Source organism: Octopus bimaculoides, chromosome 4, assembly GCF_046866305.1.
Source record: "Octopus bimaculoides isolate indiv1 chromosome 4, ASM4686630v1, whole genome shotgun sequence".
In the NCBI taxonomy this organism is placed as follows: Eukaryota; Metazoa; Mollusca; class Cephalopoda; order Octopoda; family Octopodidae; genus Octopus; species Octopus bimaculoides.
The window spans coordinates 135350980-135364093 of NC_142931.1; the positions used below are offsets into that span (position 1 = coordinate 135350980).

The 13114-nt window shown below is 36.6% G+C and overlaps 1 protein-coding gene across 1 annotated transcript in view; it reads left to right on the forward strand.

Moving 5' to 3' along the window:
* LOC106880168 (uncharacterized) overlaps window positions 1-12808 on the forward strand; it is a 112528-nt gene extending 99720 nt beyond the window's left edge. The window contains exons 15-19 of the mRNA XM_014930013.3: window positions 2290-2460; window positions 4707-4847; window positions 5794-5937; window positions 10377-10520; window positions 12196-12808. Of these exons, the coding sequence (XP_014785499.1) occupies window positions 2290-2460; window positions 4707-4847; window positions 5794-5937; window positions 10377-10520; window positions 12196-12320 (725 nt within the window). The 3' untranslated portion in view covers window positions 12321-12808. The remainder of the gene's footprint in view (window positions 1-2289; window positions 2461-4706; window positions 4848-5793; window positions 5938-10376; window positions 10521-12195) is intronic.
* The last annotated feature ends 306 nt before the right edge of the window (window positions 12809-13114 follow it).

A 13114-nucleotide genomic window follows, 5' to 3' on the forward strand; every position in this document is an offset into this window, starting at 1 on the left:
CAACCCCAGTACGCAACTGGTACTTAACTTATCGACCCCAAAAGGACGAAAGGCAAAATCAACCTCAACGGAATATGAACTCAGCAGATAAAATACTACTAAGCATTTCAGTCTGTGTGCTAACAATTCTGCCAGCTTGCTACCTTAAACCAGATATATGATATATATCTTGTCAGAGATAGCTGACATGGAAGGGGAAAAAACAGCTGCCATTTCCTTTTATATGTTGGCTATCTCTGATGAGTGTATATTATGTAACTGGTTTGTTGCCTAACACTCCATTATATAATTTCACATGAAACCTATTGGTAAGACCAGCCACGATGGATAATTAACACTATAAAATTCAGACAATACACCCACTCTACTAACAGTTATGTGAGTGCATCTACTCCCTGACTTATATTTCTTTATATATGTAATAAAATCATTCTTTCAACTGATTCAAAAGGAAATAACAGACAGTTATCTCTTTGATATCAGTGTTATTGATTATTAGATCCATTTACAAAAGTTGTTTTATTTGAATTTGTTGAAATTATCAACAGGTGTACCGAAACAAATGTTTTTCTCACATAATATATTCTTTTTCTTTTCTTAAGTATCAGATCTACACTAGTCTCAAATCACTTACACCATCAGCTGCAACAATTGCACTACGTAGGACATTCGCTCCAACTGTAAACCTCAATGTATGTGACAGTCACTGGTGCCAGTAATGTAATTATGTATAGTGTCTGTAGGGGCTGGCATGGCTCTGTGGTTAAGGAGTTTGCTTTGCAAGCCTGTGGTTTCAGGTTCAGTCCCAATGGACAAGTGTCTTCAACCTTAGTCCCAGGTTGACCAAAGTCTTGTGAGTGAATATGGTAGACAGAAAATGTCTTGAAGCCTGTTCTGTCTATCTATCTATCTATCTATGTCTGTTTGTCTGTCTATTTCTCTCTCTCTCTCTCTCTCTCTCTCTCTCTCTCTCTCTCTCTCTCCCTCTCTCTCTCTCTCTCTCTCTATCTCTATCTATCTATCTATCTATCTATCTATCTATCTTTTCAAGTACCACTTGAAAAGGAGGATGAGGATAGAGAGGAAAGTGTTGTCGAATGAAAGTTTCAATAAAAAATGGGTAAATGTGGCAAGAATGGTAAGAATGAAAGACGACACCATTTTAAGCATAGACTTGTAACAAAAAGAGACAAAAAGAGAGAAGGTACTTACTTTCATGTACCTTTAAAAAAAAAAAAGCCTGAGGTGACCGTGGTCTTTTCCGTAGGCTTTTCTCTCCACGGATAAACCTAATCTGTTCCCCGTTTTTACATTGACTGTGATACACGATCCCTATTGATCGCCCCCCCCAGGTTTTTTTTTTTTTCTTCCCGCGATCCCTTTTGATCAAAATCCCCACCTTTTTTTTCCGCGATCCCTTTTGATAGAAATTACCCCCCCCCCCCAAGAAAAGCTCTACTTTGTAATTTGCCCATTTTCTGTATTTAGCCCTGTGTGGCTATAATAAAAAGATATCTATCGATCTATCTATCTATCTGTCTGTCTGTCTGTCTGTTTGTCTATCTATCTATCTATCTATCTATCTATCTATCTATCTATCTGTCTGTCTGTCTATTTATTTATTGTTACATACATACATACATACATATATACATCTCACACACACACACACACACACACACACACACACACATGTACACGTGTCTCTCATTACTTGGCAACCGATACTGGTTTGTTTATGTCCTCCTAACTTACCAGTCTGAGTTTGTTTGATTTACTAAACACTCCAAGGTACTGCTCCAGCATTGCCACAGTCTAGTCACTGAAACATGTAAAAGACTAAAAGACTGGACTAGTTTTGGTGCCTTGAAGAATATGTAAATGGTTCAAAATGTAAGCAAAAATAATTCAAAATGTAAACAATAATAAACCATAAAATAAATTTTTATTTTTCAAAATGCAACAAAACTAACATTAAGATGGAGAACAATGTTTATTTTTGTATGCTTCCACTTTATTTATATTTGCAAAGTTTTCTCCATTTTTTTTTAATTGCAAAGTGTTTGATAATATTGTTAAAATTAATTTTACGTAAAACTTCTGCTTCTATACTTAGAGATAAGGCATTATGAATATTATCTTAGCAAGTTTAAAGTGATTTCTTTTGTGCCATAAACCATTTACCATTTCTGTGGTGCCCCCTCCTTCCCTTGATGCCCTAAGCACTTGTTTATTTTGCTTAATGGGTTAATCCAGCGCTGACTGTCATAGTCTTTATTTTTATTGCAGAACTCTGTAACATGAACCAGTTCAAGTGTGCTGATGGAAGTTGTGTGAACCGTGACAAACTATGTGATGACATAAACGACTGCATTGACAGCAGTGATGAGGTGGGATGTACTAAAGAAGAAAGTACACCTGCTTTTAACAATCATAGTACACCTACCTCTAATAACCAACGTATGTATCCCTTTGAAAACATTCTTTCACTGCCTTTAATGACTTAACACCATTGTTGTACAAAAACATACTTTACTTTAAAACAGTCATTATTTGCACATTAACAAAAATGACCTACAAATGATTACATTATCGGATATTTTTTGTGTTTTTTTTTATTGTTTTAACACACAATTGTTTTTTTATTGTTTTACACATTTCTTTGTGTAAAAAACAACAGATTAAAAAACAACAAAAAACACCCCCAAAACAAAACAAAAAAACAAAAAGATCTGATGTTGGTAATTAATTAAACCAGTACTGCCTGTTTCATAATTGGGATGTCAGCATTTAAACTGGCAATACTATTTCAGGGTCACACCTCAGAATATAAAGTGTGGTTTGATATCATGACAAAAAGAAAAAGAGAAAGACAAAAATTTTTTAAATTGTCTCTCAACGAGGGTGGATGAACAAAGTGTCAACAGCCATCAATCAAACTTACAAATGGGGTGGAGCCCTCATTAAGGCGTTTGAGCCCAGCATTGGTGACTCTTTTGGCAGCAGCTCCTACATATAATTATCTCTCTCACAGACATACTAAATCTGTCTTTTCTCTGACCTAGGGGATCCTGGACAAGAGAAACCCCTTGATGAGTGTAAAGATTTCCTTAAGTGGCAGAAATCAATCCTGGTTAAGACTATCATCATTTTGTCTTTTTATTGTCAGCAGCAAGAGACGAGTGCAGTTTATATGTTTCATTGAAGTAATAATGTCAAGGACGTGGCTACCTCTTTAGTGTTGGTGCCAAGAAAAATGCACCCAGTAAATTCTGTAAAATGTAAAGTTAAAGAACCTTTTCATATTATCAAGGATATGAGACCTCACTAGTGTTGATGTCCTGTGCACTGTGGGAAGGGGTTAATGTTAGAAAGAGCATCCTACCATAGAAATCTAGTCAAATAGAAGCACACAATTGAGATACAGTCGTGTGACGTGTCTGGGTGAGCAGACCATGACAACTCATTCAACAATTATTCAACTCATTCAACAGCATGAAAAATGGATGTAAAACAGTGATGATGATGGCTAAATCTGACAATTTTGCCAGCTTGCCATCTTAAATATTAATAACGACAATAACCCTTTCTACTAACAGCACAAGGACTGACATTTTGAGGGAGGAGACTAGTCAATAACATCGACCCAGTATTTCACTGGTACTTATTTTATTGATTCCAAAAGGATGAAATGCAAAGCTGACAGCGACTGCATTCGAACACAGAATGCTAAGATGGACGAAATGTCATTAAGCATTTTGGTGAGAAATGATTCTATCAGCTTACCACCTTACTTACTGTCTTAAATATTAATAATAATAATAATAATAATAATAATAATCCATTCTACTGGAGGCACAAGGCCTCAAATTACATCGACCCCAGTGTTTCACTGGTACTTAATTTATCGACCCCGAAAGGATGAAAGGCAAAGTCAACCTTGGCGGAATTTGAACTCAGAACGGAATTTGAACTCAATAATAATAATAATAATAATAATAATAATAATAATAATAATAATAATAATAATAAAATCATATTATCTCTGGCTGCCCAGTCCTGGCTAAGAAGGAATATATTCACAGACACGACAGAGCTGGGACCTATATACACTGGAAGCTATGCCAACACTATAGAATAACAACAGAAAAAAGATGGTATAAACACACGCCAGAAAAGGTCACAGAAAACGAGAAAGCAACCATACTCTGGGATATGCCAATACACACAGATAGAGAAATTAAGGCAAATAGACCAGATATAGTTGTCAAAGATCATGAAGAAAAAAAATGCTTTCTAATTGATGTATCAATACCAGCAGATGACAACGTTTCTCTAAAAGAAATGGAAAAACTTTTAAAATACAAAGACCTGGAAATAGAGATAACTCGAATGTGGAATCTAAAAACAGAAACAATTCCTATCATAGTAGGTGCCTTAGGTATAATAAAAAAATATTCAGACAAATACATAACAAAAACACCAGGACTTACAAATATATATAACATACAGAAAATTGCACTACTGGGTACTGCACACATTCTACGCAAAACACTTTCAATACAGTAAACATAAGAGCACCACAGCAAACCACAGCACATACCCAAGGCGCACAGAGCTGCGCTCGGTAGTGAAGTGAAAGCACGTTATAAAAATAAAACTACTGAACAATAATAATAATAATGGCTAATAAAACTTCTTTGCAGATTCTTGTGGAATAGAACAATTTGCCTGCTCTGATGGTGAATGTCTTTCAATTCGTCTTCTTTGCAACACACAAGAGGACTGTGATGATGGAAGTGATGAATTCGGGTGTGTATATAATACAACTGAACTTCCGACAACAGGTAAGGAGAATGTTTCTCTCTCTGTAACTATAATTGTTGCTATTTAACTAATATGTCAGACCTGATTGACCAAGCCTATGATCAAAGACCATGACCATCATTTATTTCCCTACATATGATATACTCCTAATTACATTATCCTCTATGTCTTTCTGTTCACTTTTCCATGCTCGCTTGGGCTGGATGGAATTGATTGTGGTGGGTTTTCTCCACCTGGATGCCCTTCCTGTCATTAACCCTCGCTTGTTTCCAAGTAAGATAATATTTCCTCATGACAAAGCAGTGAAGTGGCAGAACTGTTAACACACTGTTCAAAATACTTCATGATTTGAGTTCAAATTGTGCCAAGATCAACTTTACTTTTATCTTTTCATGGTCAATAAAATAAATACCAGCTGAGTTCTGGGGTTGATGTAAATTGACTTACCCCCACCACTGCCTCAAGCTTGCTGGCCTTGTGCCAAATTTTGAAATCACTATTTCTTCATGACCAAACATATTTCCACAGAAGATTTGAAACGAATGACACTGCTTGTATGGCGGTGACACTTGTTTACAAGCATCACATAAAGTCAAGGCAAGGAGACAGTAATATACACACATGCACATACACACACACACACACATACACACACACACACACACATGCATACACACATATTTATATATACACAATGGGCTTCTTTCAGTTTTCATTTATTAAATCCTAAGGTAATAGCAGATACTTGCCAACCCCCCTCTCCCGGCATTACACTGTGGGACATAACCTGAAACCATGGGGTTGGGCTGGAAAGCAACCTTCTTACCACACAGCCATGCCTGTAACTACAGCTGACTAATTAATGAATTATTTATTAGCTTAGATTAATGAGTTTATTATTATCCTACTCGATCAATTTAATTTTGTCATCTAGCTATATCTATTATTCTCTGTTTCTAAATATAGCAGTGTGTAACAGCAACCAGTTTGCATGCCAAGACAAAAGCTGTATCCCCATCGACTGGCGATGTGATGAAGAAACAGACTGTCGCGATGGAAGCGATGAAAGCATTTGTGAAAAGGATTTGTTTTCACCAACGTTTTCTTTCTGTAAGTAACAACTTCTAGCATTCTTTTCTATACTAGGCACAAGGCCCGAAATTTTGGAGGAAGGAGACAGCTAATTATATCAACCCCAGTATGCAACTGGTACTTGATTTATCGACCCCAAAAGGATGAAAGGCAAAGTCGACTTTGGCAGAATTTGAACTCAGAACATAAAGACAGACAAAATACCACCAAGGATTTCGCCCGGTGTGCTAACGTCTCTGCCATCTCACTGCCTTTACAAATAATATTCTTTTCTACTCTAGGCACAAGGCCCAAGATTTTGGGGGGAGGGGGCCAGTTGATTAGATCAACCCAATACACAACTGGTACTTAATTTATCAACCCTGAAAGGATGAAAGGCAAAGTCGGCCTTGGCGGAATTTGAACTCAGAACGTAAAGACAGACGAAATACCACTAAGCATTTCACCCGGCGTGCTAACGTCTCTGCCAGCTCATTACCTTAACAACTTTTAACATTAAGAAGACAATAATTTCTTTTCAATTATTAAAGCTTCTCTTTCAAGATGGATTAGATTTCTTTCATTGTTTACAATTATGTTTTGATCAGTGTCCTAGTTGATAAGAATTGACGAGAACATTGTTATCAACTTTATCCTCTTCCTTGGCATTGTCATCATCACCATCACCATCATCACTGATATTGACATTGTCGTTCATATTGTTGTCATCGTCATCATCATTGTCATAATCACAGTTGTGGTTGTGGTTGCCATCATTGTTGTCATTGTCCTACACCTCATTGTCATCATCATTGTCGTCATCGTTGTTGTTGTCGTCATCGTTGTTGTTGTCGTCATCGTCGTCGTTGTCGTCATCATTGCTGCTGCTGCCACCACCACCACTTATTCATGTAGTGAGAACACCACATAGAATGTACAATGAAAATGTACTCCTCAGCTGCATAATGGAATTTCATTTTAGAAAGACATTTTGAAGATGTTTGCAAAAAACAAGAGTAAGAGAAGAAAACATACTATCTCGACTATGCTGCTGTTCAACAGACTAGTGAATCAAACAAGAATTTAAAATCTAATTGGAGGGATAGTAGTAATTTCAAATTTAGAGGAAGGTAGATTAAGTAGTGATGGACAGCAGGTTAGGGGTAAATCAAGTATGAGGGGAGAAAAAAAAAAGGAAATGGAAGGACAATACCCTAAGGAGTGGTAAGAATTTGGAAAAAATTCAAGGTAAGGGAATTAAGGTCAAGGTATTAAAGAAATATATCTATTCTACAGTATAATTAGAATAATACAATGAAACACTAAATTACTAAGTTTAAAAGTATAGGGAACAATAATAATTAGAACAAGATAAACATATCTAGTTAAAATAAGATATACATTAATGTGGGGTAATAATGCAGCATTTCTTCCATATTTACACTCTGAGTTCAAACCCTGCCAGGGTCGACTCTGCCTTTCATCCATTCAGGGCCAGTAAGAGAAGTACCCACTGTAAAAGAGATAATGGATTCTTTGATTGGAACTAAAACAAAATAAATTAACATTCCCAGTCTCTGAAAAGTTAAATGACAACTCATCTGACAATGTAATAAGCATGTTTCTGATTTGACAGAGAGGATCATGTTTAGATAATTTAATTGTCTAGACAGGTCTTTGCGTACAGTGGCTGATCAATGGAAAAGAAGAAGAAAAGGTAGAAAGAAAGAAAGGAGAAGACTAAGTGTCGTGAACCACCACCACCACCGCCTCCGCCGCCGCCGCTGCCGCCGCCGCCGCTGCCGCCGCCGCCGCTGCCGCCGCCGCCGCTGCCGCCGCCGCCGCCGCCGCCGCTGCCGCCGCCGCCGCCGCCGCCGCCGCCGCTGCCGCCGCCGCCGCTGCCGCCGCCGCCGCTGCCGCCGCCGCCGCCGCTGCCGCCGCCGCTGCCGCCGCCGCCGCCGCCGCCGCCGCTGCCGCCGCTGCCACTGCCGCCGCTCCCGCTCCTGCCGCTCCCGCTCCTGCCGCTCCCGCTCCTGCCGCTCCCGCTCCTGCCGCCGCCGCTCCCGCCGCCGCCACCACTACCACCACCACCACCACCACCACCACCACCACCCTACGCATCCCCGCCATCACCATCATTGCTACTGTCATCATGTCATTGCAACTGCTTCCGTTGTTGCTGCTGTCTTTGTTGTTGGCATTGACCCTGTCATCATCATCATCATCATCATCATCATCATTGATATTGTCAATATTGTTGTTGCCCATGAAATTGTCATCTTTTGAAGCTAAATAAGACAAAATTGCAGCAAGCTATGTAATGATAAGGCGAGAGAGACAGCAGAGAGTGACAGACAGAAGACAGACAGACACACACACAAATATATATAGACGTGCTGTTATGTATATATGTGTGTGTGTTTGAGTCTGTCTGTATGTATGTATGCATGTATGTGTGAGTGTGTCTATATATATATGCATATGAATATATATGCATATGTATCTCTATATTTATTTGTCTGTCTGTCTGTCTGTCTATCCGTCTGCCTGCCTGTCTGTCTATCTATCTTTAAATCTATAGATTAAAACAGAAATAAAGATTTCTGGGTTATTTCCTTTCATTGCGATACTGAGTGGGGGTGCTAGATTCCCTTGTTTGAAAATATAAGGACATAGATCATGTTGTATAGCTAGCTGGAAACGGTGTCTCCTGGGGCTAAATTACAGCAACATTAATCCTAAACCAGGACTGCCATGTTATGTTGGCAAACAATCTTTACTCCAAAGTACTGTTGCTGAATATCTCATGTTGTGAGATTTAAAAATAGTAATTTCCTACACAGCCTTTATTTAAATTAATTTTGAAAACAAAGAAGAATTTACTAACATAACTTTCTGTTGTGTCTGCGGAGAGTCATTTTCTTCTTGTGCCCTAAAATTTAACACACTCACCGGTAAAATTTCCACTTATTTCTTATTTTTATTTTCCTAAAATTTTCATTGCATCTTGCAACCTTTTCAATAGTCTTGACTCTGTCTCATAAAAAATCTTGCAAACCAAATCCAAAAACGAAATAATATAACTTTGGAACACAAATTAACATAGAATTTTGATGAAAGCTTTTAATTTAGATCCCTTTAGAACTGGAAGTTTGTATCAGAGAACCAGAGGAGATCTCAGGAGGGTTGTTATCAAAAGGGTTACTACAAACAATCCAAACATCAACGTATGAAAGACAAACACGACTCATTTGTCACACATGTTTATTTCCTGATGAAATGGTTCACCCATCGCATTTAAATTAATTATGTATTTTTATATATTAAGTAACTATATGAATGATGCTATTCACAATTTTAACCAGTTGTAGATCTTACATTGAAATTATGAAACATTTGAGAAATCTTTGCTTCTATACTATTCTGTATCTGTGTGTGAGTGTGTGTGCATGTGTGCATGCATGTGTGTGTGTTTAAAAATAATAAAAAAAGAAAATGTGCTATTCCTTTTACATTGCTGTTAATCAATTCCAAAGTATATTATCATAATCAGATCACTTCAAAATATAGTTTTGAAAAAGAGATTATCGCAATCAAATTGTTTCAAAATACATTATAATATATTCCAAAATATCATATCATATCTAAATACATTACTACAATCAAATAATTTCAAGATTACATATTCCTGAGTACGTTTTTAGAGTCAAATCCTTTGAAAATATGTTATGAAACATTCCAAAGTACTTGATTACAAAAATGCATAATTACAAACCGGTTTCACTTCTTATGGGACATTTTCATTGCAATGTGCATATGTAATGGATTTATATTAGCTTTCATTCAATATATAATGCATCTACATGAAGTACCTTAGTTTATAGATTTACTAGGTAAAAAGGGAGAGAATATTATATATGTTAATAGATGCAAATTAAGTAGGGATGTAAATTTTTGGCATTATAAATATTCAAGAATATATAGAAAATATATTTTGCAAAAATTATGACTGAATCAAAAACATATCAGTAATTGGTTAATGACTTAAACTTTGGTTTAAATTTTACAATAAAAGAAGTTTCTTTAGTGATTTTTTTTGTTATTCTGTCATGTTTCTTGCATAATGATATAAAGAGAAAAGTTTAAAATTTTGTTTCTGAATTCCAGCATAGCTACAGGGACATAGCTATCTAAATGCTCACTAACTTGAATTTTTCTCATGTTTGGATCACATATTTGTTGTCTGTGAACTGTCATCTGTTTTCTAAGTGACATTCCAGTTTAGCCAATATAATTCCTGCCACGTTCACAGAAATAGAAAAAGAAATAGAAAAAGTAAAAAGAAAAGTAAAGTTTGATTAGAAGAAATGTAAATATATAAACAAGACTTAGCTTCATTAATCCTCCAGCACTTCATTATAATTAGATCTCATTTACTAATTTAATTGATGTTTCCTTTTTTTTTGTGTTTGTTACAGGGTCACTTTGCAATGAGAATCAATTTCGATGTGACAACAAAACATGTATTCCAGTGGAATGGAAATGTGATAAACAATCGGATTGCCAAAATGGCATTGATGAAATGGGTTGTACCTACTCTTCATTCTCCCTTCTAGGAAATGGTAAGATAAAATGTTTCTTAACATCACAATATCACAGAATCTTAATGGTCTCAATCATGCCCCTCACATAGTAATATAGTCTATGGGATTACAATCAAGGGAATTAAGAGGCCAGAAACTGGGGCCAATGAGGTTATAGAAATTCTCTGAAAATCACTTCTGACTCTTTCTGGAGGTATGGCAAGGAGTTGAATTCTGCTGTTACTCATAGAATATTCCAGCAGCAACCCTCTCCAACAAGGGATTGTCAAGTCTTCAGTAGCTTCACATAACTGTCTGAATTGAGTCTAAGTCCCAGTTCAAAGATGTAGGGATGAATTCTGGTGTGCAAATGCAGCCAGAATGCCTTCTGTGTCCCTTACTGCTGTCCATTGCAGCCGTCCACGTCATGTCTAACAGTCTTTCCAGTGTTCACAGAGCATTGAGCATCAGTCATGACATCAGCATTTTGATACTCAGCATGAATCATCATGATGCTGGTAACTCTTCCAATATGTGTGTGTCTTTGTGTTTGAGCTTGCCCCTCCCCCACTGTTACTTGATAACTGTCCCTGTAATTTAGTAGTTCAGCAAAAGAAACCAATAGAATATGTATCAAATTTTAAAATAATTACTAGTGGTGCCCCAGCCTGGCCACAGTCCAGTGACTGAAACAAGTAAAAGATAAAAGATTCTTTAATGTCTCTTGTATTCTTTCTTTCTTTCTTTTATTGCTTTCATCTTCATTTTCTTGTTGTTTTCTTTTTGTTGTTGTTGTTCTGTATTTTCTTCCCTTACAATCTTCTTTCTTTACTTCACATCTTCTTCCTTCTCTTCCCACATCTTCCATTAAAAGTATAAACCAAATAATTGTTTTTTGTTTTGTTTTAATGTTTCAATCCAAAGTAGATGGAACTATAAATAATAGTATTTTTTTGTCTAAGGGGTCTTTTTAACCTGAAATTTACATATTATTTGTAGCTTTATCAAGGCGTCAACCTGGCAGAATTGTTAGCATGCCAGGCGAAATACTTAGCAGTATTTCATCTTTCTTTACATTCTGAGTTCAAATTCTGCTGAGGTTGACTTTGACTTTCATCCTTTCAGTGTCGATAAATTAAGTACTAGTTGCATACTGGGGTCGATCTAATCAACTGGCCCCCGCCCCCAAAATTTCAAGCCTTGTGCCTATAGTAAAAAGGATCGTTTATGCAGGGTGTCCACAAGGTTTGGGTACATGGAGTAAATAAAATCATAGCATAAACAATTAAATATAAGAAATAATAATTTCTTAAAGTATGTGTTAATCCCCATGTGGGTACATGGAGTAAATAAAATTATAACATAAACAATTAAATATAAGAAATAATAATTTCTTAAAGTATGTGTTAATCCCCATGTGGGTACATAAAGTAAATAAAATCATAGCACAAACAATTAATATAAGAAATAATAATTTCTGAAAGTGTGTGTTAATCCCCATGTACCCAGACTTTGTGGACACCCTGTAGCTTTATCTGCTTTGAGTTCAACCAGTAAAAAAAACAAAAACAAAGTTCAAGTTCTCTTGAAGTTTCTAAGTTCTGATAACATTAAACTGAATAATATTTACGACCCTTTCTGCCCCCAAATGTCCATTCAGTATTGTAACAAATGTCATGTAACTGAAACACATCTTTTCTTTTATACATTTCAGGAAGTTGTCTTTCACACCAGTTCCAGTGTAGCCAAATAGCAGAGTGCGTGCCATTGTCTTGGAGATGTGACGGCACAAAAGAATGTACTGATGGCAGCGATGAGCTGAGCTGTCCCCAGAAATAAAAGACTTGTCCATCGCAATTGTGTTGTACCATTGTCCACGTTACCTCCAAGCTACTTCTAAGTGCTTGCAGTTGGCTTGGCTCATGTAAATTGGACGGGAGAACACAGAATGGAATGGAAATGTTGCCAAATATATTACATGGGGACTTGTTAGAATACTGATACATTTTGAGATAATAAACATGTGACAACTAAAGACAGAAGACAGGAAAACAGAACATGGCAAAAGATGAAAGAGCAGGTGGAGGAGGAGGAGAGGAAGAAGAAGAAGAAGGCGGAGAAGATGTCATTCAGCATGGACTTCAATTCAAATTATGCGCATTTATTAACCACTGAGAAATGACTTCTTTGCTCTTTTCTTTGGACATATCGGATTGATCTGGCTGATCACACCGTATTTGGAATTTCTAAGATAATATCTTGTTTTTATTTGATAGAACACAGATGTGCACACACACACACGCACAACACAAACATACATGCACAAACACACATGTACAGAAACATACATGCACAAACACACACGTACAGACACACACAGACACACACAGACACACACACATACACACAAACATACACACACACACACACAAATCTATTTTTCCAATTCTGTGTGTGTAAGTGTATATTTACACACATACACATATCTATCACTCTATCTATCTATCTATGTATGGCTATATATATATATATATATATATATATATATATATATATATATATATATATATATATATATATATATATGGGAGAATATACAAATAATAACAACAGACGAGGACAGGTGGTGTAAA